This window comes from Odontesthes bonariensis, chromosome 4 (assembly GCF_027942865.1).
Source record: "Odontesthes bonariensis isolate fOdoBon6 chromosome 4, fOdoBon6.hap1, whole genome shotgun sequence".
Taxonomy (NCBI): Eukaryota; Metazoa; Chordata; class Actinopteri; order Atheriniformes; family Atherinopsidae; genus Odontesthes; species Odontesthes bonariensis.
The window spans coordinates 31,047,870-31,072,941 of NC_134509.1; the positions used below are offsets into that span (position 1 = coordinate 31,047,870).

Here is a 25,072-nt window from a genome sequence, read left to right on the forward strand (position 1 = left end):
CTCTATGACGTAAAGTGAACTTCATTCCCCAGTAAGTGACAACCAGGCGCCGCCCACACCTGCTGTAGCTGCACCACACACACACACACACACACACACACACACACACACACACACACCATCTGTTCCGTCTGCCGTTTTACCCTCACAGTTAATCTCTTTTATTGTTTAGATTCATTCACGTTGAGCCTAATTTAGCTGACTCAATTCCTTTGAGCTTACATTTATTATTTACATGATTCTATCTTCCTCTTTTTGTCCCTCGTATCGCCCACCTCTACTAATAGGAGATGAAATCGGTTCAGTTTCTTCTTGAAACGAGTTGAGGTTTTTTTTTATAGCTATGTATTTAATGCACGGATTACTGTAAGCAGTTAACTGCCTAATGTCTTGACATAATGCTTTAAAAATGAAAAAAAAAACACTTTAGTAACAAAATTATTTTGAAAGTCTAACCGATCATAACTGAGAATTATGAAATATTCCAAATCAAATTGTAGATTTTGTTGAGATTGTTTAACGTATAATACATCTATATATCTTATCATATGTGTGCACAATTTGATGGAAGAAATAGCAGCTTTACTGTACAGGAATGTTACTTTGCAATAGTAGGCTATTATAATTCATTATGAAATATTCCAAATCAAATTCTAGATTATGTTGAGATTGTTTAACGTATAATACATATATCTTATCATATGTCTTATGTGCACAATTTGATGGAAGAAATAGCAGCTTTACTGTACAGGAATGTTACTTTGCAATATTAGGCTATAATTCATTATGAATTATTCAACAAAGAGGCTGAAGAAAGATTTCCCGCACAGTGTTTGAGGAAGTATTTTAATTTAATGAGATTCATTCAAGTTCAGCATCGTGAGATTATGTCAGTGTTTACAAAAACAAAACAAAAAAACACGACAAGCAGTTCGAAAAATGGACGTAGAGAGAAATCTCACATCCAGGCAGGCACCACGTCACTCACTCACACACACAAACACACACAGAGACGCACACGCAAACCTCCATATATGGATCATCCGGTAGTAAAAGAGCCCCAGGGGAACGCGTTGAGTGCAAAAACCATGACGTGAACGCGCAACCGCAGCCCCTCCTCTTCGAGTTCTGTTTCCTTGTAACCGGGCATACCAGCGATGGCGTCACCTGCGCTCCATATTTGGTGCTGTAACCGGTGTAAATAAGGTTACCAAGCAGCGGAACGACTGAGGTCAAACTGCAGGAGCCAGTTATGCTGCTTTTAAGCGCTTGAGGAAATAAAATGTTTAAGATTACCAACGCAGCAAAGACTCACAATCTGCAGAGAGATGGATCTTAGTCGCCTATCTGTTAATAAAGTGCATAAGCATTCATTTATGCACACTCATTTATTCATTTATTCAATCCCTCCTTATTGCCTCCTTGTTCCCTGTTTCTGCACTATTTCCTGTGCTGTGAAAAAAAAGCAAAGAGGGATGTGTGAGAAATTAGAAACTGTAATCAAAACTGTCCATTTCTTAATTGTGGGCTTAAAAGATTACTCAATATTTTGATATCCAAGAGAGAATCTTTTTACACCAGCATTGCTTGCTGTGTGTTTCATGCAACAATACTAACAGTAATTATGTGTTGTGTAACCATTCCTCCACGAGGCCAATTACACTTGTTATCATTAACACTGGCAATCAGTGCCCTTCAGTTTAACACTGTTTAATTTGCATGTAGCTATGGAAACCATTCTCACTTTTTTTCCTTCTCGGCACAATAATAAACACATGGATACCAATGCTCATCCAGTGCTGTTATCTATGTTTGTTACTTTCTCTTTATTTGAAAATGCACTATATAACATTCTTAAAAGATCATTTGTCTGGCAGGTTATTTTCCATTTTTACTTTACACGCAGCTGGCCGTAATCCGTGTAACCAAAGACAACTTCGCATCAGGTTTGGACCCGACTGGTCGCTATGGTGACAATACATTTTGTGATTATAGTTACACTGCCTCTGCCTGAAGCCAAATGGGCGGTGGAGTGTGTGCGGGTGAATGCAGACCAGAGGGTGGGGCCTGATTCTTCACTGTGCAGCATTTCTTTCTGTACAGTAAACAGTGGTTAGTAGGGCTGGGAGATGACCTAGTTGCAAAAGCGTGGCAGTTGCAGGCAAGAGGCACAGAGAGTAATACAGTCGTCGACATTTGTAATGATACAGATAATCAGTTTAATAACAGCAAGAGAGTTTGAAGAACATGAGCAGCTGGTTAAAGTTTTAGCGCCTTCACAAGTTAAGAGGCAATCCTTTATTTTCTATGCAGCCTGTGCTTATTCACATTTTTTTTACATACGCTCACAACCTTTACAGCTGCAGAAGGCCGTTGCTCTTCTTTCAGTTTTCAGTAAGGCTGAGCAGACTCTTGGATCTTGCTTGTGTACAAACCCAAAGAAAATGATCTGTACTGCTCTAATGCATGTTTTAATAACGTCCAGCTCATTAGTCTCGGCCAGTGGTGGTCTTTTACTGGTTTATTTTACCCACACTGTTCTCATTGAACTACACCAGCCAAAGCAAGCAGTTGATCCAGTGAAAGAGGTCTAAAAAGCTACCTGATGCTTACTACTGCCTCGTATGCGATTTGCTGATAAAAACTTAGTGGTTGTTCAGCCGTTGTTCACATGACTGTAAAGAATAGATGGCTGCTCAAGTAGTTGCTGAATAGAATATCAAGCATCATTTTAGTCATTTTTAAGCAACAACTGTTAACACCATCAGGCTCCAGCAGCCTCTTTGATTATTTGTGGGTTTAAACTATTGCATGGAGGGAAAAAAAGTCCTTTAAAAATGGCTGTCATTGAAAATGCTGTCAGAAGTGCAGCACATGGAGGTGTATTTCTAACCAACTTAGCAAATCTGAAGGTAGGCCATCCTTACAAGAAGCACTTAAATGCACCACTAGGGAATGGGTCAGAGCATCTATTTTTAGACTCGTATTTCTCTGACTGTGCTTGCTGACTGTGAGCCTCCATCCATCCATCCATCATCTTCCGCTGGTCCGGGGATCGGGTCGCGGGGGCAGCAGCTTGAGCAAAGAGACCCAGACGTCCCTGTCCCCGGCCACTTCCTCCAGCTCTTCTGGGGGGACCCCGAGGCGTTCCCAGGCCAGCCGAGAGACATAGTCTCTCCAACGTGTCCTGGGTCTTCCCCGGGGCCTCCTCCCAGTGGGACGGGCCCGGAACACCTCACCGGGGAGGCGTCCAGGAGGCATTCTCACTAGATGCCCGAGCCACCTCATCTGACTCCTCTCGATGCGGAGGAGCAGCGGTTCTACTCCGAGCCCCTCCCGGATGACCGAGCTTCTCACCCTATCTCTAAGGGAGAGCCCAGACACCCTGCGGAGGAAACTCATTTCGGCCGCTTGTATTCGCGATCTCGTTCTTTCGGTCACTACCCACAGCTCGTGACCATAGATGAGGATAGGAACATAGATTGACCGGTAAATCGAGAGCTTCGCCTTCTGGCATAGCTCCTTCTTCACCACAACGGGCCGGTGCAGAGCCCGCATCACTGCAGACACCGCACCGATCCGTCTATCAATCTCCTGCTCCATTCGTCCCTCACTCGTGAACAAGACCCCGAGATACTTGAACTCCTCCACTTGGGGAAGGATCTCATTCCCGACCCGGAGAGGGCATTCCACCCTTTTCCAGCTAAGGACCATGGTCTCAGATTTGGAGGTGCTGATTCTCATCCCAGCCGCTTCACACTCGGCTGCGAACCGCTCCAGTGAGAGCTGAAGGTCACGGCCTGACGACGCCAACAGAACCAAATCGTCCGCAAAAAGCAGAGACCCGATTCTGAGGTCGCCAAACCGGACCCCCTCAACGCCCTGGCTGCGCCTAGAAATTCTGTCCATAAAAATTATGAACAGAATCGGTGACAAAGGGCAGCCCTGACGGAGTCCAACCCTCACAGGAAACATGTCCGACTTACTGCCGGCAATGCGGACCAAACTCTGACACCGGTCATACAGGGACCGAACAGCCTGTATCAAGGAGTCCAGCACTCCATACTCCCGGAGCACCCCCCACAAGAGTCCCCGAGGGACACGGTCGAACGCCTTCTCCAAGTCCACAAAACACATGTAGACCGGTTGGGCGAACTCCCATACACCCTCCAGGATCCTGCGGAGGGTATAGAGCTGGTCCACTGTTCCACGGCCAGGACGAAAACCACACTGCACCTCCTGAATCCGAGATTCGACTATCCGTCGGACCCTCCTCTCCAGTACCCCCGAATAGACCTTACCAGGGAGGCTGAGGAGTGTGATCCCCCTATAGTTGGAACACACCCTCCGGTCCCCCTTTTTAAAGAGGGGGACCACCACCCCAATCTGCCAGTCCAGAGGCACTGCCCCCGATGTCCACGCGATGCTGCAGAGGCGTGTCAACCAAGACAGCCCCACAACATCCAGAGCCTTGAGGAACTCAGGACGGACCTCATCCACCCCCGGGGCCTTGCCACCGAGGAGTTTTTTGACCACCTCGGCGACCTCAGCCCCAGAGATGGGAGGTCCCACGTCCGAGCTCCTCAACTCTGCTTCCTCATCGGAAGGCGTGTCGGTAGGATTGAGGAGGTCCTCGAAGTATTCCCCCCACCGACTCACGACGTCCCTAGTAGAAGTCAGCAGAGCACCGCCCTCACCATACACGGTGTTGACGGTGCACCGCTTCCCCCCCCTGAGCCGCCGGATGGCAGACCAGAATCTCCTCGAGGCCGTCCGGAAGTCGTTCTCCATGGCCTCCCCGAACTCCTCCCAAGCCCGAGTTTTTGCCTCAGCAACCGCCGAGGCTGCGTTCCGCTTGGCCTGTCGGTACCCATCAGCTGCTTCCAGAGTCCCACTGGCCAAAAAGGCCCGATAGGACTCCTTCTTCAGCTTGACGGCTTCCCTCACCACTGGTGTCCACCAGCGGGTTCGGGGATTGCCGCCACGTCAGGCACCGACCACCTTGCGGCCACAGCTCCGGTCGGCCGCCTCAACAATCGAGGCACGGAACATGGCCCATTCGGGCTCAATGTCCCCCACCTCCCTCGGGACATGGTTGAAGCTCTGCCGGAGGTGGGAGTTGAAACTCCTCCTTACAGGGGATTCCGCCAGCCGTTCCCAACAGACCCTCACAATACGTTTGGGCCTGCCAGGTCTGACCGGCTTCCTCCCCCACCAGCGGAGCCAACTCACCACCAGGTGGTGATCAGTTGACAGCTCCGCCCCTCTCTTCACCCGAGTGTCCAGGACATATGGCCGCAAGTCCGACGATACAACCACAAAGTCGATCATCGAGCTGCAGCCTAGGGTGTCCTGGTGCCAAGTGCACATATGGACACCCTTATGCCTGAACATGGTGTTCGTTATGGACAGTCCGTGACGAGCACAGAAGTCCAACAACAAAACACCACTCTGATTCAGATCGGGGGGGCCGTTCCTCCCAATCACGCCCCTCCAGGTCTCACTGTCATTGCCCACGTGAGCATTGAAGTCTCCCAGCAGGACGAGGGAGTCTCCCGGAGGAGCACTCTCCAGTGCCTCCTCCAGGGACTCCAAAAAGGGTGGGTACTCTGAACTGCCGTTCGGTGCATAAGCACAAACAACAGTCAGGACCCGTCCCCCCACCCTAAGGCGGAGGGAGGCTACCCTCTCGTCTACCGGGGTGAACCCCAAATGTACAGGCGCACAGCCGGGGGGCAATAAGTATGCCCACACCTGCTCTACGCCTCTCACCGCGGGCAACTCCAGAGTGGAAGAGAGTCCACCCCCTCTCGAGGAGGCTGGTTCCGGAGCCCAAGCCATGTGTCGAGGTGAGTCCGACTATATCTAGCCGGAACCGCTCAGCCTCGCGCACCAGTTCAGGCTCCTTTCCCAGCAGAGAGGTGACGTTCCACGTCCCAAGAGCCAGCTTCAGTAGCCGAGGATCAGACCGCCAAGGTCCCCGCCTTCGGCTGCCGCCCAGCTCACACTGCACCCGACCCCCATGGCCCCTCCCACGGGTGGTGAGCCCGTAGGAAGGGGGACCCGTGCCGTTTCTTCGGGCTGTGCCCGACCGAGCCCCACGGGCATAGACCCGGCCACCAGGCGCTCGCCGGCGGGCCCCACCCCTGGGCCTGGCTCCAGGGGGGGGCCCCGGTGCAAGGGAACACGGTATCCAAAAATATTACTCATCATAGGGGTTTTGTGAGCTGTGCTTTGTCTGGTCCCTCATCTAGGATCTGTTTGCCATGGGTGACCCTACCAGGGGCTTAAAGCCCCAGACAACATAGCTCCCAGACTCATTGGGGCACGCAAACCCCCCCACCACGGTAAGGTGACAGCTCACGGGGAGGACTGTGGGCCTGTTTCTTTTGTTATGCTAAGGCCACTTGGTCCATATCAGATGTTGTTTTGTTCCTGTGGAGAGAATTTTCTTGCCACATCAGAACAAATCACGTTATGCAAGAAAGGGGAGAAAATCCCCGAGCTTGAGGTTTCAAAGAACACAAATGTCAACTTATCAAGTTATTATGGGGGGGGGTTCTTACTAAGAAAGAACATCTGATGATGGGGAATAAAATAGGAAATGTTTTGAGCTAAATTTGTATTTTCTGGTAAACACAAAACTTTTTTATTGCGTCACACTGTTGATTTGCTCTCTCCTTCATTCCATCTTTGTAATGGAGAATGTCAGATGAGTACCACCCTGCCTGCTTGCCTGCACATTCTTGTTTTACGACCTGCTGTTTAGAAAGCATCAACAAAAAGATGCCTCCATTGTACAGTGTACAGTGTAAATAAAGTTAATAAAGTTAATTAAACTTAAATCTGTTCCTTTCAGCAAACAATAACAAACCCTATATGGTTGTGATGTAATTGTTAAAAAATTTGATGACTGGTTCATCAGTTGTTTCCCTGCTGAAGGTACAGAAATATCTGATAAAAAACTTAGATTTATTATTTTGTTTGTTACTTCCTGCTTTAGTTTTGGCTCCTTCCCTTGTTTTGTTTTCTTTCCACATCTTCGATCCATCAGTTGATTATCCACTACTATATATGTGATGACTTTTTTATTTGTAGGTTGTTCTTTGTTTGTATTTTATCTTCCTTTTGTCTTCCTGGTTACCCACTCATGTGTTCCTGGGCCTCTGACTTTTTGCCTTTTGTTCTTCCCCTGGTTAAATTCTAATTCAAATAAATAAAAGGATCCTGGTGAATGTTCAGTGCAAGGTAAGAGTCAAGCCATTTTTCTAAAAGTTCAAAATCTTTTGGATAACAAATGTTTCAAAGCTCTTTAAACTCTGTAAAATAAGGATAAAGAAACGTCTCGGTCTTGTTGGGTAATGAGGAGCACGTAAGTATTGAATCCAGCACATTTTCAGAAGACTTAAGTCACCAATTGAATAGGGCAGTGGATTTCCATATGGACACCTTATCCACACTTGAAATCCTCCTATAATATGTGTGAAAATGCTTAATTACATCTATGGCTAGCAGTTTCATCAAAACAATAATGTTTACTAGTTAAAGCGTAGTTGATTATACTCCTGATTATATTGTTGCTCACATTTGGTCTGCTATCAGACCAAATGCTTACAATGACACAAATTCATTCGAGTCTGTTAGTGACGTGGACTCCTCATGCATAGATTCACAATTTTTCAAAAATTAACTCAATAGTTAGGTGGCTTTTAATGCAAATCTTTCTAGGGGCAATAATTCCTCATCTTTATGTAAGTCATTAAGAAATCCACTCTGAATGTGCTTTGAGATGTAGTCTCCACAGGTCTGCTTTTAAGCAAAATATTTTAGAGACTTTTATGAGGCTTCAGTTGTCTGATTTAGATAAAGTATTAAACAAAGACATTGCTTTTATAGTATTAGGTTTCTTTTTATGTCTCCCAAGAGAGTGTTATAAGCTGCAGAAAAAGGTTAACATCGATAACGTCAGACTTTGTACTAAAAGGTGTAAATCCACTCAGCTGAGCCTCATGTTCACTTCGATCTTCAGACCAATATTGCAATCGGATCACACCATCCACAGCGCTCATCAGCATGCCACGGTTCAGATCTAAGGGTGCTTATTTCTCACTACTGCAGTTACATAAGCACTCTGGGTTTGGATTTCACTCTTCTTCAAGGACTATTTTTCTTTAATTCAACAACACAACTGTTAAGTTTTCTTTTATGTCTAGCTCAGATTTGGCAAAATTAAGTTGACACAATCTGACAATCACAGATGGTCAAAACCACCCTTGCAGTACTTCCTGCTACAAGTAACATGCACACGTCCTGTCGAGAGGTGAAAACAATATAAGCCCAGCTGTTATTGCTGTTAATAATTACAGCACAGTAAAATTTGCTTCAGTGTTTACACTAACATGTGTTTATTTTCATTTTAAAATTGTAAATCCATCTTGAGCCCTCAGCTCAAAAGTATGTTCTTGGTCATATTGACTTTCTCTTAAATGTGAAAAATTTTCACCTATAAGATAATCCATATTGTAGAAAAAATGGCCTTCAACTCTTCAGCTGTAATTTAAATGTTTCTGTGTGCCCGTCTTATATTTAAAATTTAAGGCATTTACCCGCAAACAGTGGCAGGAATTTCACAGGTAGGTTGGAAGCCAGCCATTCAAAATGCTCAGCGTTCAAGACGCTAACAGCAAAAGTGACCGTGCTCATTGGTTTGCTTTCATTTTGTGATATGTTTTATTTTACTTGTGTTAGTGGTGGGGTTACAGCAAGGGACTGCAGTTAATTTGCCAAATTAAGAAGCAGACTGAGCACTTGTTAAAACAAAGAAATTATTATTATTATTTTTAATAGATATCTTTGGAATGACATTCATGGCTTTTCTAAGGCATGTGTGTGTGTGTGTGTGTGTGTGTGTGTGTCTGTCTGTCAAAAGGGAAGTTTTATGACTTCAGCTGTGAATTTTCACAGGAAAGGATGAAAGGAACCGGAGTGAAGGAGGGGGAAACAGGATGAAGACAGGAAGGAAGGATCTGGGCAGGATTGGGTGGGACTGAGAGAACAACCCTCAGGAACAGAGAAAAATGGGTGGGACAGGATGGATAGAAGTACAAAGAGACAGAGACAACATGGAGGATTTGCTGAGCAGCACTATTATTCATGAGTAGATTATTTCTGCCCATATTACTCATTTTCCTCTTTCTGGTTTGTGATTCTTTTTTATTCAAAACTTGAATAAAGCAAATTTCTCTTGTCAAAGTCCCATATTCAACTCAATTTGTTTGCATTATTATATGATTTAAATGTTTTTCTCATCGTTTTTTTTCTGCGCTTTTCTTATCTATGAATGTTTGACAAATCTGGTCCAATAAAATCATACCAATAAAAGCAAACATTGCAACCTACTGCAAGAATGGACACACTATACTAATGCTATGCTATAGATTGTGCCCAGTCTCTTGCGTACATAACGTGTATTTGCATGGCACTTACGTGCTAGAAAAACGTCTTTGCGTTCCATGAGACGCACGCATGCGCATCGCTCTTTAAGGAAGGAAACAACATGTCGATAGAAGATCCCTTTTTCGTTGTGAAGGGGTAAGAAAAATTCTCATTGAAACGCAAACATTCGTTGTATCTTACGTTGTTTAAAATATTTTGCGTGTTCGGTGTTTAATCACACGTGAATTGTCGTTTGTGTTCCTTTAAAAAGAAAAAAAAAAAAGTTAAATGAGCAAAGTTAGCTCAGCAGCTAGCTCTTGCTAACTAGCACCAGCGCTTTACTGTCAGTTGCGCAGAGGTACTAAATGTGTTTGTTTGTGAAGACATACAGGGACTGTTCCTTACTCAGCAATCCCACGTTTCTTTTTATCTTGTAATGAAGAGCTTGGTGTCCATTGAGAATATCGTTTGAGGCTATTTGCAAGGCGCTGTGAAGTTGGGTGTTGTTTTGATTTATTGAGGGGCGTAGCTACAGAGTACTGCTTGACAAAATGCCCATGGTTTCTGAAGGTTAAGTTAAAAATAACAAAAACAAATCCGTTTTCACGTTGATAACGGTTATTTTATATGTGTATTGTTTGTTCAGGGAGGTGCAGAAGGCCCTTTCTCGTGCACGGGGCCTCTTTGAGAGATGGGAGGAACTTTTGCAAGATGAGACACAGGTGAGCTTCTGAGGATCGTGATCATTGTTTCCAGTACTACAATACTAAATGTGCGGGGTAAAGGCTGTGTCCAAAACGATTAATTACAAAGCTTAACACACAATTATATTTAGCTTAAAGAGAAAATTGGCTAATAGAGAGGCACAGCCACCAGTTTGACGACACATGGGGCACAGACATGATGTAAATATATAGAGACATAGGGGACAGTGAAAAGTGTTTAATGTAGTTTTGAACAAACTGATTGCGCAATTTTTTCTGCTCATTAGTATTTGGCTTTGTAAGTTATAGAGCTTGTACTACTCCAAAACGTCAAAGTTACAAATCTATCTCAATAGATGCAAATCCTGTTACAGAATTTGATGTTCAGTGAGTTTTAAGAGATGGTCTGGGATCGATATCTTATGGAAGCCTTAAAGGAGGTGAAGCTCAATGTAGTAGTAAAAGCCTAATGGAGAATGTAAAATTATTAAACGTCTGTGGAGCTGTTTGTTTAAGGAGTGTCCGCTGTATTCTGCCTCAGGTGACTCGAGATGAGCTTGATTGGAGTGCCAATGAACTGAGGAACTGTCTGAGAGCCATAGACTGGGACCTGGAGGACCTCAGTGAAACTATCAGTATCTTTTAAGACGAACAAATGTATTACCCTTAGCCCATATTGTCATACGCACATCAGTTGTTGTTGTTTTTTAAGCGAACACATACTTTGCGTCACTCACTCTTATTCAGGAGATTGAACGTTTCAAAACACCAGAATCATTTTTAATTTCATAACAAACTAAACATGGGAAATAGAAAAGAACAGAAAAAAACATTATTCAAATGCCAGAATTTTCTTTTAAAAGAGTGATCAAAATTTCCTCGTTGCAGTTATATATGTATATATATATATATATTGCAAATATATGTAATTAAACGACTGATACAGAATATTTTATATATAGCTCTGTAATCCTTGTTTAATTATACATACACCAAATCAGTATTTATTTTTTTCCTGTTCTCAACTCGAACAAATCTAAATATGTTTTCCGTGGGAAACCTATTCAACCAACTTGTTTGGTACTTGGTAGTTGTTGATTTGTTTTATGGGTGACTGTGAGACGGTTTGAACAGTTTTTTTTTTTACATGTCTGATGGATCCTTGACTGGTTCAGGCATTGTGGAGTCAAACCCAGGGAAGTTCAGGCTGGGTGACAATGAACTTCAGGAGAGGAGAGACTTTGTTGAGCGAACCAGAAAGTCTGTCCAGGTAAACCCAGCAAGACAAATGAGATCGTTTTCAAATCATTTGATCTATTGTGTTTTGTTTGTGTTGTGCAGTTTTTGTTTCAAATGCATATTTACAACTACTAACTACTGCCTTGATTGTAAGAATATGGTTGAGTGAAAGCCTGTGTAAAAGTGTTAACTAAAACTTGCCGTTTCAGGTACTATTTACTTATGTGCAGCAGAGCTTTGGATTGTATTAAAGTGTATCTTGGATAAACAAAGTGGCATCCCAAAATATTTTCCTAAAATCACTTTCCTTGCACTATGTAGTGCAATGTGTATTACTGATCAGCATTTTATTTGAGTGTCAGAATGTTATGCTTTATATAGGTCTACTTGGGGAGAAAAGTAAGATCAAATCACAATTAATTTAAGTCTCCATGGGACTTACACTACCTTATCACTTTAGCCAACAATAAATGAACAGGTGTGCAACAGAGTTGCTGTGTGTAATGATGCAGAAATGACTGCAGGTTATAAGAGTACAACATCTCAATTAAATTCTCTCTCCAGAGTAACACTGATCATGCAGTTAAAAATAAAAATAAAAGTTACTCGTGTCTAATTATTTCATGTATATTAGAGAACTGTACCACTATAACTGGTATGTGTGTTTGACAAGGCAAGGCAATTTTATTTATAGAGCACAATTCGTACACAAGGTAATTCAAAGTGCTTTACAGCTACATGAAATCACAAAAAGGCAGTAATATTAAAAAGAAATAAAAAATAAAAAACCCAATAAAAATAATCATTAATTTATAAGTGAAGAGTGCAGATAAAATACTTTCAGGTGTCATATGCACAGCTAAATAGAACTGTTTTCAGCCTGGATTTAAACATTGTCAGAGTTGAGGCCTGTCTCACATCTTCTGGAAGGCTGTTCCAGATTTTAGGGGCATAAAAGTGAAACGCAGCCTCACCTGACCACGTCAGAGTTTTATTAATAAAGCACGTAAATCGTACACACTAAGCCAAACATCAGTCCAGGCAGCAACTCTTACACCTGAACAAAAAAAGCACATTACGTGTTTTTATTGTAAGCACACCTGAGGTCCATTATCAGTACCTGCCAGCCTGTTTGTCTGCACTGCAGTGAAGAAAGTTCTCACTTTAATGGAAGTGAATAGACGTCCACTCTTTAGCCACAATAGAAACTATGAGTCAGTTTCTACTGTAACATGCAGTCAACGGCACAATCCTTCATTTAAACCTAAGGAGAACTGAGTCATTGGAGACTTAAGAAAATAACTTGTTGACATTTTGATTTGCGTGTTGGTGATTCTGGCACAGCAATGGAAATCTTAAGAATGCACCTGTCTGCACTCAGCCAGGCTTTTAAAGTCATTTTTGTTGCTATTTTGACAAATTGTTGAAGTGAAAGTCATTTGTGTGTGTGTAGGACATGAAGGATCAGGTGTCCAGCCCCTCTGCTGTGGCTCAGGCAGAGAAGAAGAACAGACAGGTCAGTGTGTGCATCCTAAACCATTACTTAAAATCTTTTCTGCTGGCTATTAATCGCACCATACAATTCTTCAAGCAGGGAATTTAAACCTCTTTTTTGGATGCTCATTGTGTAACACGTGCATTTTGGACATTTGCACGAAAAAACAGTCTTATTCACCTTGCTAAGGCCATGTCTCGTGTATGTATAAATGTATTCATGCAGGCTCTGCTGGCTTCAACAAGCCAGGACAGGTCAACAGGACTTGAGGCTCATCTGGTGTCGGCAAACTCCAGATACATCCAGGAGCAACAGGAACAACAGCAGGTAGAGGAGGGAGGAATGGAGAGGCAAAAGTAAAACACAGAAGAACAGAGGAAGTTTGGGTTCATTTAAAAGAAAAAAGATGGATGGATGAAAGGAAGAGGGCAACCAGGCAAACATTTTCATCAGTTCTATATTCTCATTATAAGCATTTTTAGTTTAGAATAAAATCAAAATGTCAAAAAAATTTGGTACAAAATAACAAAAAGGGTTTATCTGCAGCAGTGGCTGAAGCAGAACAAACAGATGTCTCCCTCCAGGAAATTCCTTCCGCTCGGCTGAGGTGCAAATTCAAACCTTTTAAAATGTTATTTTTCACAGTTGTATATAAAAATGTAGCCTTATGAAAAATGAAACCCCAGAATGTTTTCCTGTTGGTTTGGTTTTATGTTTGAGTTTATGCCAACAATTATGATGATTACAATGATAATGTAATAAAAGATAACTTTAAAAGGATAAGAAAAGAAGAGCGCTGACGTTTCTGCTCTCACGCTGTGAATGAAGTGAAAGCAGATCAGATACAGGTGTTTTCTCGTTTTTTTTTTCTTTTCAGTCCGAGCTTTTTGTTTCCGCTTCCTGTGGTGTGGGTTGACAGTGGTGTTGAATGATCCAAGTCATCACACAACCTGTCAGATTGTGGCTTTAACAGGAAATTAGTGATGGAAACGCGGCTTTTTCATACCTTTTGATTGAATGGAGGAAAAAAAAAAAGTTATTTCCGACCATTTTGAGCATTTCGTCAGCTTCTAAACTTTTTCACCTCAGTGCAGGGTTGTTATGATCCTAGAAAGAACGGGACAAAGGCAAAACATACAGCATGAAAAACCTAAGTTTGTAAATGTGTTTAGGAGATGATGCTAAAAGATGAGTCCACACCCTCTGTGAGAAAAAGCAAGTTAGATGAAGATTATGTTTTAAGATGAAGTCTTAATATAAAGCTAGTTTAGGTAAACGTTTTGGATACGATTGGCACAAAGGGATGTGTGATAAGTCTCAAGTAAGTTGATGTGAGTTAGCGTGGTGTAAACATGACCGTGTGTGTGTGTGTGTGTGTGTAGCTGATCGTGCAGGAGCAGGATGAGCAGCTGGAGTTGGTGACCGGCAGCATCAGAGTCCTCAAAGACATGTCTGGACGGATCGGAGATGAGCTTGATGAGCAGGCTGTGTGAGTAAACCTGGACAGGATTTTACACACCTAGATGAAGAATTAAAGTTCCCTTTTAATTGTGAATTATTTCTATTCATAAAAATAGCCAGATGCGTGAAACAAAAACATTGTTTGGATAGCTAACAAGATATTTCTTTGGTCGGGAAGACATGGGTCACTCATACAGGCTGGCTTCTCAATCTTTTCATTGTTTTTATTCCTCTTTATTTTGTACAGCTAAACACTTATTGGAAGCTTCCTCTCTGTGAATGATATTTATTAGCCATATTTCTTTTATTGTTGGAAATATCCCGAGTCCTTTTTGGTATATTTGCTATTTAATTAATACAAGTTTCTTGTTTATTATGCTTAACGTTGTCATGAAGCTCAGTAGCATAAAACATTAACATGTGAGTCTAAAGAATAACGCTGTGTTTATCTGAAAAAAACTGCAAATGAAATGAAGATGTGTGTTTTCTTCTGGTCACTCTTTTATTTGATTGTGTGCTGCTGTTGTATTTTAGCATGTTGGGGGATTTTGGAGATGAGATGGACCAGACGTCGTCCCGGATGGACTCTGTTCTAAAGAAGCTAGAGAAAGTATCTCACATGACGAGCAGTAAGCTAATACACAAGCAGTTACAGCTTAGCATTCGCTGGTGTTTTCAAGGGTCTCTGTCAGTCCCTGACCTTTGAAAAGCAGAAAGCTATGTGTGACTTAAGCTGAAACAAAAAATCTACAATGTAGCAGGATGAATATCCCTTTAATAACTGTGCTTTGGCTGAAACGTAATTATTTTTTGTTTATTATATTTATATTCACGGCATCGTGGAACAGAACATCCGAGTCACCTCCTTGGTGTAATCGGACGCTACTCTGTTTGTACGGTGTTGCTCTTGCACGTTGTTCACACTGTTACTCAGGACAAAACCAATGTGTTAAAAAAAGAAAAAGAGTTGTGTATCTGAAGATCCTGTCTGTTGCATCCTTCAGGTCGGAGACAGTGGTGTGCCATCGGCGTGCTGGTCATCGTCATGATCGTGGTCCTCATCCTTTTCTTTGCTCTCTGATGTCTATGACCTCTGATCCCTCCACTCGGCTCACCGACTCCTCCCTGTCAGGATGAATGGACAGATACCGATGGAAGAGGGAGGTCTCTCCTCCTTCCCGTCCAGTCACTCCCTTTTCCTCACAACGAGGACAAACTGGTGACTGGCAGAGGAAAGTTAGGGTTTAATCCTCTGCTCTGCTTTTAACTAATTTTGCGGTGAGCAGAAAAGGCCGCTATCTCTCAGAAGCGGAGCTTGGCCCGAGCAAAACTCCGATGGTATTACGTATTTTACATTTGTGCATTTCCGTTATTGTTGGAAATCATGGTACATGATGGGAGGGACATGGCCGCAAAGTGCTGCTGTTGGAGTAAAACGCAAATCTGCACGTTTAACAAATCAAGCTTATTTTGTGTCACTTGTTAATGTTCGTGGGGTATGAAATTGAAACCAAACAAGTGGTCGATAGTGATAAAACGGTTAACAGCTAATGTGGCGTATTTATTTTAAGCTGCTTGTGAAACCTGCTTCTCGGCAGGTTTATGGGGTCGAAAGTATTTCTGAGACTCGGTTTATGAAATCAAGAAAACGGGCACTTGTGTTTTAAGCCAACAGGAGAAGCATGGGAGGGAGGGGTGGGATGGCGAGTTGCCTTAAATATATTTTTATACTTTTTTGAAATGTGCAGTATGTTCATGTGCCTACATGTGAATCAGGATGGAAAATAAATTCTTAACTTCAAGCTGTCAGGTAAACCAAGGGTGAGGTTTTCAGATTTTCTTCATAGTCAAACAAAACGGCGGCAGATTTTTGCTGATGAACACATCCCAGCTGAAGTGTGTGTGTGTGTGTGTGTGTGTGTGTGTGTGTGTGTGTGTGTGTGTGTGTGTGTGTGTGTGTGTGTGTGTGTGTGTGTGTGTGTGTGTGTGATCAAAACATTTAATTTTTAAATTCATTGAAAAACACAACAAAAAAAAACGTGCAGGCTTGGGGAAGGCACGAAAGGCAACCGCCATTATAGATCCTGTTTTTAATTCATCCGTCAGACGCTTTGTCGCAAATCTAGAGATTCGTTATTTCCTGCCACAATGGAGATTAGTCAGAGTGAGGTGAAGCCAGGTCTGCAGACGTTTAAGCATATGATTGGCCAGGGCTTTGTTACTCTTGCTGGATGATGAGACAGCCTTGGCTAGCCTGAGCAAATGGGTTTGCCTTTTTATTGAAAAGCTTCAGCTAATGAGGAGGAGTAGTTGCTGGGCAAGATGTCTCCATGTGCATCCCAGATTTAGGCTCACGGCGCCCTCTGCTGGAGCCTGTGTGTTATTTCTTTCAATTTCCTAAATTGTCAAACAGCACTAAAGTGTGGAAGTGCTGCATATTAACTGAAATGCTTTGATTTATTTATTTTGTTCATTTAAATGGATGTTATTACTGTCAAATGTCTTTTTTTGGCTCAGTCTTCATTTAATATCCCTTAATTCAAGCCTTTGCTTATGTCACCCAGTTATATCAACGGCTTTGAAGGCCTGATGCCTCTTTGCTGTGTGCAGGTAGGGTTAAAACAGCTTCTTTTTTAGTTTTATTCCTCTAAGTAGTTAAAGACAGCTTTTGGTGTGCTTTTATATATTCAAGCGCGTGTGCTTCAGTGGGGAAAATGAACTGAAAATGATGAAAGTCTGAAAGCATCAATGAAGCACCGGTGGTTTACAGCATTGCGAGCAAACTGGATGTCAATGAAGCTACAAGCAGCAGTACATTTTTAACAAAGCTTCCTAAGCCTGACAACGCTTCTCCTTATCCCATGTACTCACTTTTTAGTCCATGTCCCGGGGGATACGAGCACTGTTCATGACAACTTTAACATTTTATCTCAATTTCACAGCCAAACATAGTGTGACATGCCTATTTTGTACAGGCCGTGGACTGAGAAACCGCACTTATACCCCTTCTGACCAGCGTCCTTGATCCTCTCTCCGCTTGGTGCATTTTAGGTATTTGATTCCAGGTCACCGTCAGGGGTACTGAGGAGGTACGAACTGAACAATGAACTCTTTGTTGATAATGAACATTTGTTTTTGCAGTATTGCATACATTGAAAGAAGAAATACTGAAAGCACACATGCTTCTCTTACTCCACAACACTATCTTCAAATGTTATGGGGACACGAGGAACAGCTGGATTTGAAAAATTGGTCAAAATGATAAACGGAACTAAGTACTTTTCCTTGTGAAAGTGACAGTGCTCAGAATGTATTCTACACGACAACTTTCCTACGTAACCACCGCCAACATGTCGATGTCTGCTTTAAAACCGTCCAGCTTTGGTTGCACCACGAAGATGCAAGTGTTTGGGATCTGTGTGAAACGTCTCGCACAGTGCTGGTGGCCATTGTGCCCTTTGAAGCCAGACAGAACGTCATTGACGTGTTATATATATATAAATCTATTTTTTTTTCTCTGCTAAGGGCAACGGTGGAGACAAAATATTGATTTTGATTTCACTGCTCTGCCACATTTCAATTTACTTTCAGACCCATGACATGAAGGAGCAAGTGTTTGGCAGCTGGTGCTACAGCCCAGCCTGACTGGAAACGACAAAACATCTGCAGAAAGTCGGATGCAGATTGTTTTGTTGCTGGCATCCAGAGGTTTCCCAAGTCTGCTTGGTTGGATTTTAGGTTTCATTCAATTTGTTCTTTAAGAAGAGATTAAATTGCCTTGTAAGCAGCTTGTACCAGACTGAGCTGTATGTTTGAATGAATACAGTACTTTGAAAGTTTCCCCTGTGATTTTTTTTTTTTTTTTTTTTTTTTTTTTTTTTTTTGTTCTTGACATAAAAGCTTTTACCAAACTGTAAATCTGAGTGGGCTTTAATTGAGTTTCATTCTGTCAAATGAAAACCTCTCATTATGAGAGCAGAACCATCATGTGAAATTACTTTAGCTGGAACGAGCAGAGTGCGCGTCCCTGGTGGCTTGATGAGCTCCAAGTGGTTCTGAAAATAACCCGACAGCAGTCAGACCGGCACAGTCATACACTGAACAGAGGCTCCGCGTTAATGCAGGAGACCAACTCTGATCACATCTTTACACCTCGGGCCGGGGCTGGTTGCGTTGACTTCAAACATTTTCAGTCAGGAAGTGTTTGGCAAAACGGATCAAAATGAACAATCTAGAGTTTAAAGTGCCCCTATTCACGTTGGAACGCATTAAAATTGACCAAACTCTTCATCTGAGTCGATGTCTGCTGTGGCTTTACAGAGCCCAACCTTGATGGTGTCACACTGATGAAACAGCTGGTCACTGATTACTTTGAGGGGAAAAAGAAAAGTCGGAATGAATCAATCAATGTACTTAAAACTATCATCCAGCCACAGATCTGCTGCAGTGTATGGACTGGGTGCGTTCTGCCCGATTCTGACAGACAGGTTTCAGTTCCAACCCGTAAAGCTGTATCCATCGGCATTCAAAAAAGGAAAAACAGTTGATGACCAGCGGTATTATCTTAACCGTTATTACAGCTGATGTGGATAAGGCATTTTGCCATTCAGCTTTGAGGGCGGGCGACACTTTCCAGTCTAGATTTTGACACAGGAACAGGATCATTGTGGCTGCTTGTGAGAAACAGGAAGTCATTCAAATGATCAACTAATCTTGATACATACCTTTAAAAAATAAATAAATAACATGGGCACTTAAAAAGTTCATTCTAGGCTTTTTGGGTTCCTCACATTCCTCCAGTGTGTGTTTAGCTTTTTCTGATCTGCAGAGTTCCCACCAAAGGGAGTTTTTAGTCTCCCACAGAGAGCCACGCTCCTGAGCAGTCCCTAACGCATTGTTTGTGGTCCTGCTTTTTCTTTCCTTTCTTATCTGCATCTGCAGTCACTCTGTTGTAGCTTTTCTGCCGTGATTGGGATCATTGTCCTGTTGTCCGACTCCTTTTCAGCCAAGCTTTAGCCGTCGGACAGATGGCCTCACATTTGACTCTAGAATATTTTGGTGTACAGAAGAGTTCAGTCAACTCAGTGACTTCCAAGGTGCCCAGGTCCTGTGGCTGTTAAACAAACCCAAATCCCCACGCGTCCACCACCGTGCTTGACAATTAGTATGCTGTTCTGCAGGTCAGGTTTTTGTTGAATGGATGAGATTAGATGACAATTAAACCAGAAGTCTACGCACGAGAGGAGACACCAGCACTGGATAGCCATCAGGCGGCTTCCAGATATCCATTGGTGAGACTGATCCAGGGAATCAGATGGCGAGCCAGAACAGAAGGATCAAGGACCACTGAAATTACCTCCCAAATCTGCGGTGGGGTAGGACAAGTGAGACACAGAAAGATCAAAGGGCCCCAACGAAATAAAAACATTGAGCTCATACTAAAGAAAGAAAAACACATACAGACCATACACGACAAAGGACATTTTTTCTCTATTTTTTTATTTTCTTTTATTTAAGCGCGCAGTTTGTTATTTTTCATATTGAGCATTATAATTGTTTTCATATTGTTCTGTTGTTGTTTGACAATACAATTTTTTTCAAAAGCTAAATCTTGTGTGAGTGTGAGTAGTGTTGATGTTTACCCCTGGGCTCCATGAGCGGTATCTTAGTCTTCTGATAACCGGTCCAAATTGTGAAACTGAAACCTAAAAAAATATACCAGTAGCTTCATCAGGCAAAGATGAAATGAAATGAAATGCTGCTGTGCATTATGACCAAACATCTCCACTTTGGTCTCAGTCTATTCAAAGCACATTGTTCCAGAAGTCTTGTAGTTTGTTCAGGTGTAACTTTACAAACCTAAGCTGGGCTGCCATGTTCGCTTTAGGAAAAAGAGGCTTTCTACTGGCAACCCTTCCAAAGTCCTACTTGTTCAGTCTTTTTCTAATTGTGCCGTCATAAATTTGATCTTTTAACTTGCCAGCTGAGGCCTGTAGCGTCTGGAACGTAAGTCTTGGTGGGCCATGCTCCAGACCAGCAAACTGACAAAACTTCTGCTTCTAGAAAGGTGAGGATGATCGATAACCTGGTTGCTACTTTTTTCCATCTTAATTCTTATGGAGGCAGTGAGAGGGGACTTGGATTTTCACCAACTGCTTCAGCTTTTTGGTTTAGTTTTTGGTAAATAAATAATGGCACTTTATGTCATGTGGTGTTGTTCATGCGAGGTCGTACAGACCTGATCTCCAGACTCTGTATAGAGCACACGGCTTTTTGCGATGTGCTGAAAAGTGAACCGTAGAACTAAAGGAGGATGTAGTTTCTTTTTGTTTGCTTGAACACTGGCGATCACCCGGTTATTCTCAATAAGGAACAAATACTCAAAATAAGACAAAGGAGAGCCATAAAGTCAGTCCTGTTTGTTACAAAGCTTTTATTAAGATATTCAGATTTTTTCCTCATATTTAATCAGTCTGGTTTCTTTTTCTTTTTACAGTAGTTCATGTGCAATTATCTTTATTACTGGGTCACAGTTAGGAATTCACAAAGTTATTGGCACTTGGAACACATGAGGGAAACATTGGCATGTACACGGGGCAGGGCAGGGGGGCAGCGGGGTTGGTGAGAGGGGGCATCGGGGCAGTCGGTTGGATGGAAGGGGCAGGGCCTGTGTAGAGGTCTGGGGTATGTGTGGAGTGGGGTGAGGTTGGGTATTTTCCTTGACATCAGTAGATGCTACTGCATTATCTTAATTTTTTTTCTTTTTCTTAAAGTTCCAAAAAGTTGGTAATTAGCTTGTTTGTTTTTCTGGGTTATGAAGAATAATAAAGAATAATACCTCATGCTGCGAGTGCACATCTAACAATCAAACCTTGATAGTGCTTCTATTTCATAATGTACAGTTTATATATTTATATATTTATAGTGGAAAACGAGAAAAGAAAGAGTTCTGCAGGATATTTTTCACCCAACAACACCAGAGACAAGGAGAGGGAATAAAAAATAGGCGTTCACGGTTGCTATGATCATATGCAAGCCCCGCCCCACCCACTGCTCTGTAGTATGATTCTGAGGTAAGACTGTTGACATGGACTCTCTGGGTGTGTCCCGTTTCTGTAAAAACCCTGCACGATGTGTGTTCAGATGGCCTGAGAGCACTCTGCTGAGGCTCCCTGGTTTGTTCCTGAAAAACAAAAGAGTATGAACCTGCTTTGTAACGGCAGCCACAGCAGTTCAGAGGCTGCTGGCAGCGCTGAGATATCTGTGGAGATTAAGGTCTGCTATGGCTGAGAGCTCCCGAGGTAAACTGGTACTTTTTTTTTTTTTTTTTTTACTTTTTCCTTTTTTTTTTAAAACTGCATCAGTGACACAAAGACGCACCCACGTCGGTCACCACATGGTGAGGTGCGAGCTCTGTATCTCAGAGGTTTGCCCGTTTTGTTTTCATGTATACATATACAGTGTATATATAACTATGTCAGCGTGAGAATTGTCTCTGGTGTGTGGGGATTTGGAAAACGGCAGAGTAAATGGTTCTGGATAGAAGACTACAGACCGGCAGACAGCAGAAGAGATTTGTGAAGCTTGAGGAGTGACGTGGGAAGCTGGGAGAGGGGCGAGGGAGGTCAGGCAAAAGCTCCGAGGAAGATGAGGAGGAAGAAATAGAGGAAGGCCGCGAGGCAGAAAGGGATGGCTGGAGATGGAGAGATAAACCTCAAGGCTTTGCCTAAGGATTATGGCCTTGCGTCGTCTTCCAGCTCTCCAGTTTAGCCAGTCTTCACACACATGATGACACAGTTGTTGACATTCCTCCTGGTTTTCTGCAGGGTCCCTACACAGGAAAAATCCACCCTTTGTTCTCGTACCTTAAACTAGGATCAAGTGTTTACGATCTAATGTTTTGGCCATGTTCTTTTTATTATTAGCCTTGTTCTGGCGGCATTGGATTTTAGTTTTCTTTTGAATCTATTACTCATTAACAAACCTAAAGCCTCTTTAGTCGCTTTTAGACAATGAACCTGCACCGTGCTTCACATTTCAGTAACGGCAAATGGTGAGAATTATCAACCAAATCCTTGGTTTCCTTCAGCTTTTACACATTTCAACATGTTGTTTAGAGACTGTCGAAACAAAAAACCTGATCAGAACTTTCTTGGTGTTTTTTCCAGATACTTTTCTTCTTTTTTTTGGTGAATCCCTTTGTTCAATAATGTCGATATCCAGCTCTGTGTAGGAACCCTGTTCAAAGCAACAACACCAGCCCCCGCCCAACCGGACCAACCCCACCCACCACACCACCTTAGGGGGGGGGCAAGTTCATCGGTACACCCTCATCTTTCTTATAGTAAACAACAAATATCTTTGAAAGAAGAGAAAATAAAATAAAAAGGCAACAATAGTACAAAAAGGTAGAAACAACAAAATCAGAGAAACTTGCATTTAAAAAAAACAAAAAAAAAAAACCTTACATTACATCCACAGTTCCCACCCCTCGAATTACCAAAAGTCCCACTTCTGACACCAACATCCAACCCACAGACAGGAAGTGACACAGTGAGCGTACTCAGAAAGGTGCAGAGGGCTTCGACTCTACGGGACAGCTGAGCGCTCGCCCAAAGGTGCTTCTTTTTTTTTTTTCTCCACTCACTACGTGTCACTTTTGTTCCTTTCTGTGGATCGGCAGCTGAGAAGAAATCAGGAGTCAAACGCAGGCCGGCTAACTCATGGATGGAGCAGAACAAAAAACAAAACCTGCTGTGCTCTTTTCTTTTGGAAGTCACGTCAGCAACTTTCAATCTTACCGACCGCTTTTTTTTTTGGCATCGGGGACCACAATTTGTGGACATTTTGGAAGGTTTGCATGTGGAGTCAGATCTGTAGAACGAGTGGCAGAAGCCTCCTGCAGTCTGCTGTTAAGGTGCTCCGATGAATACAGTGATCAGGACTCTTCGATTACAATCATAGCTTCTGCAGGATTACTGCTTCTTGGGCTCCCGCCACCTGGTGGTATTAGTAGCTACTGCAGTAGTGGAGCCCCCCCACCCTCACACACACATGCACACCTCCACCTCTCCGTGCTGCAGTAGCTGCATTTGGCGACCAGGTGGCGTGCGGAGAGAAAATTTAAACATTCAAGCAGCAGTAGCTTATTCTTCAAAGAAAAGCTGGCCCAAGGACCAGGTCAAGTAAACTTTCTTTTGGTCAATTTCTCATGTACGTAAAGGGAAGCTTAGCAAAGAAATGGATGTGAATCGCCAAAAGACAGCAGAGTCAATTATTTTCGCACGTGGAGAGATTTCTTTAAAACAGACATTCAGACTTGTAGCCTTAAAATGAAGTGAGCCTGACAGCATTTTGTTTGCCTAAACTGTCCATCCATTTACCAGTCGGCCCCTGATCCCGTCCCGAACATCAGCTACAGTAAAAATCTCAACATCTGGTTCAGCATCAACCCCCCCCCCCCACCCACACAACCCTTCCTGCCCATAGCACCTGCAATGCAAAAATATGTGGTTCTCTTTCTCTAAACTATCTTACAGCTAACCGTGTATCAACTTTCTCTTTTTATACATTTTCTTTTTTTTTTACACAACCCTACATACAGGTGTTAATCACAAATTATTAGTAGCATCTCCTTTAAAATACCTATAGCACACTAGCTCAAAAAAAATAAAAAATAAAAATACAACAACCGAAACAAAATAATTGTGAAATGAAAAAAAAACTTGCCGAGTTAAAAATAAACCCAACACATCTGCTCTGGCCCCACTCAACCTTTTAGACAGAGAACTGTGCCCTGACGTAGCTGCCCGACAGAGGGGCAGAAACTGCCACATGCCATCACTTTCAGAAGGTCAAAGGGCACAAACAAGCTTTACATCTCAGGATAAGGTGTCCACAGCTCATGGCACTGGGAGATCCAAGTTTTACTGTTCAGTTTCAGACTTTTTTTCTTCTTCTTCTTTTCTTCTCTTTGCACGTCGGACAAAAGTTCAAACCATCGTTACGAAAATAATTCGTTTCTTTTGTCTCTAGCAAGCCCTCAGCTACTGCCTCTCGTAACTCTCGTGACTTCAAAGAGGAAACAGAACTCACGGACAGACGTTGATGAATTATTACGCGGGCGGCGCTCAGTGGAAGTCCTGGTTCTAAGGCCCTCTTCGAACCCCCGTTCCGAGGCGCCGGGTGATCAGGCCGAGCACCGACACACAGCGGCACAAAACCGTCTAATCACAGACATTCTCCAAGCTAAAAATGATTTCAAGGTAACTTAACTTCCTTTTCCAAATCCAAAGTGTTTAGCTTCTATGGTTTTCCATCCGGTATCAGATGATTGAAACTATGTGCAGACCTTCAGTAAAAAACCAATCTGCTGCCTCAATGACCACCCCGTGGATGAGGGTACAAACCACTATCGCTGCTACATGACGTTACACTTATTATTGCTTTTTGTTAAGAAATTTGGGAACTTGTTCAATGGAATTGCAACAACAAAACTATTTTCTTAATCATTCGCTTTCACAAGGAAGTGTCTGATGTGTAAACCCCTCCACCACAGTTTTATGAGCCCTTCGAAGTGCTTGTCTTATTCAGCCAACAGTCCAAACGCTGAATGATATTCGATTTTGTATCGCAGAGGACCGAGAAAACAAGCAAATATTTACATTTGGAACCTACAGAAGAAGCACAACCCAGTCTGTCTGACAACGCATCAGTGACACAAATCCTATTCATTTGT

The 25,072-nt window shown here is 42.7% G+C and overlaps 1 protein-coding gene across 1 annotated transcript; it reads left to right on the forward strand.

The window, feature by feature from the left end:
* The first annotated feature begins 9,524 nt into the window (after window positions 1–9,524).
* On the forward strand, window positions 9,525–16,293 carry stx10 (syntaxin 10). Its single transcript, XM_075463959.1, has 9 exons — window positions 9,525–9,591; window positions 10,082–10,157; window positions 10,681–10,774; window positions 11,315–11,409; window positions 12,832–12,894; window positions 13,099–13,200; window positions 14,256–14,362; window positions 14,869–14,963; window positions 15,339–16,293. Exons 1-9 carry the CDS (start codon window positions 9,557–9,559, stop codon window positions 15,413–15,415), a joined length of 744 nt encoding a protein of 247 aa, XP_075320074.1. The 5' UTR covers window positions 9,525–9,556; the 3' UTR covers window positions 15,416–16,293.
* The last annotated feature ends 8,779 nt before the right edge of the window (window positions 16,294–25,072 follow it).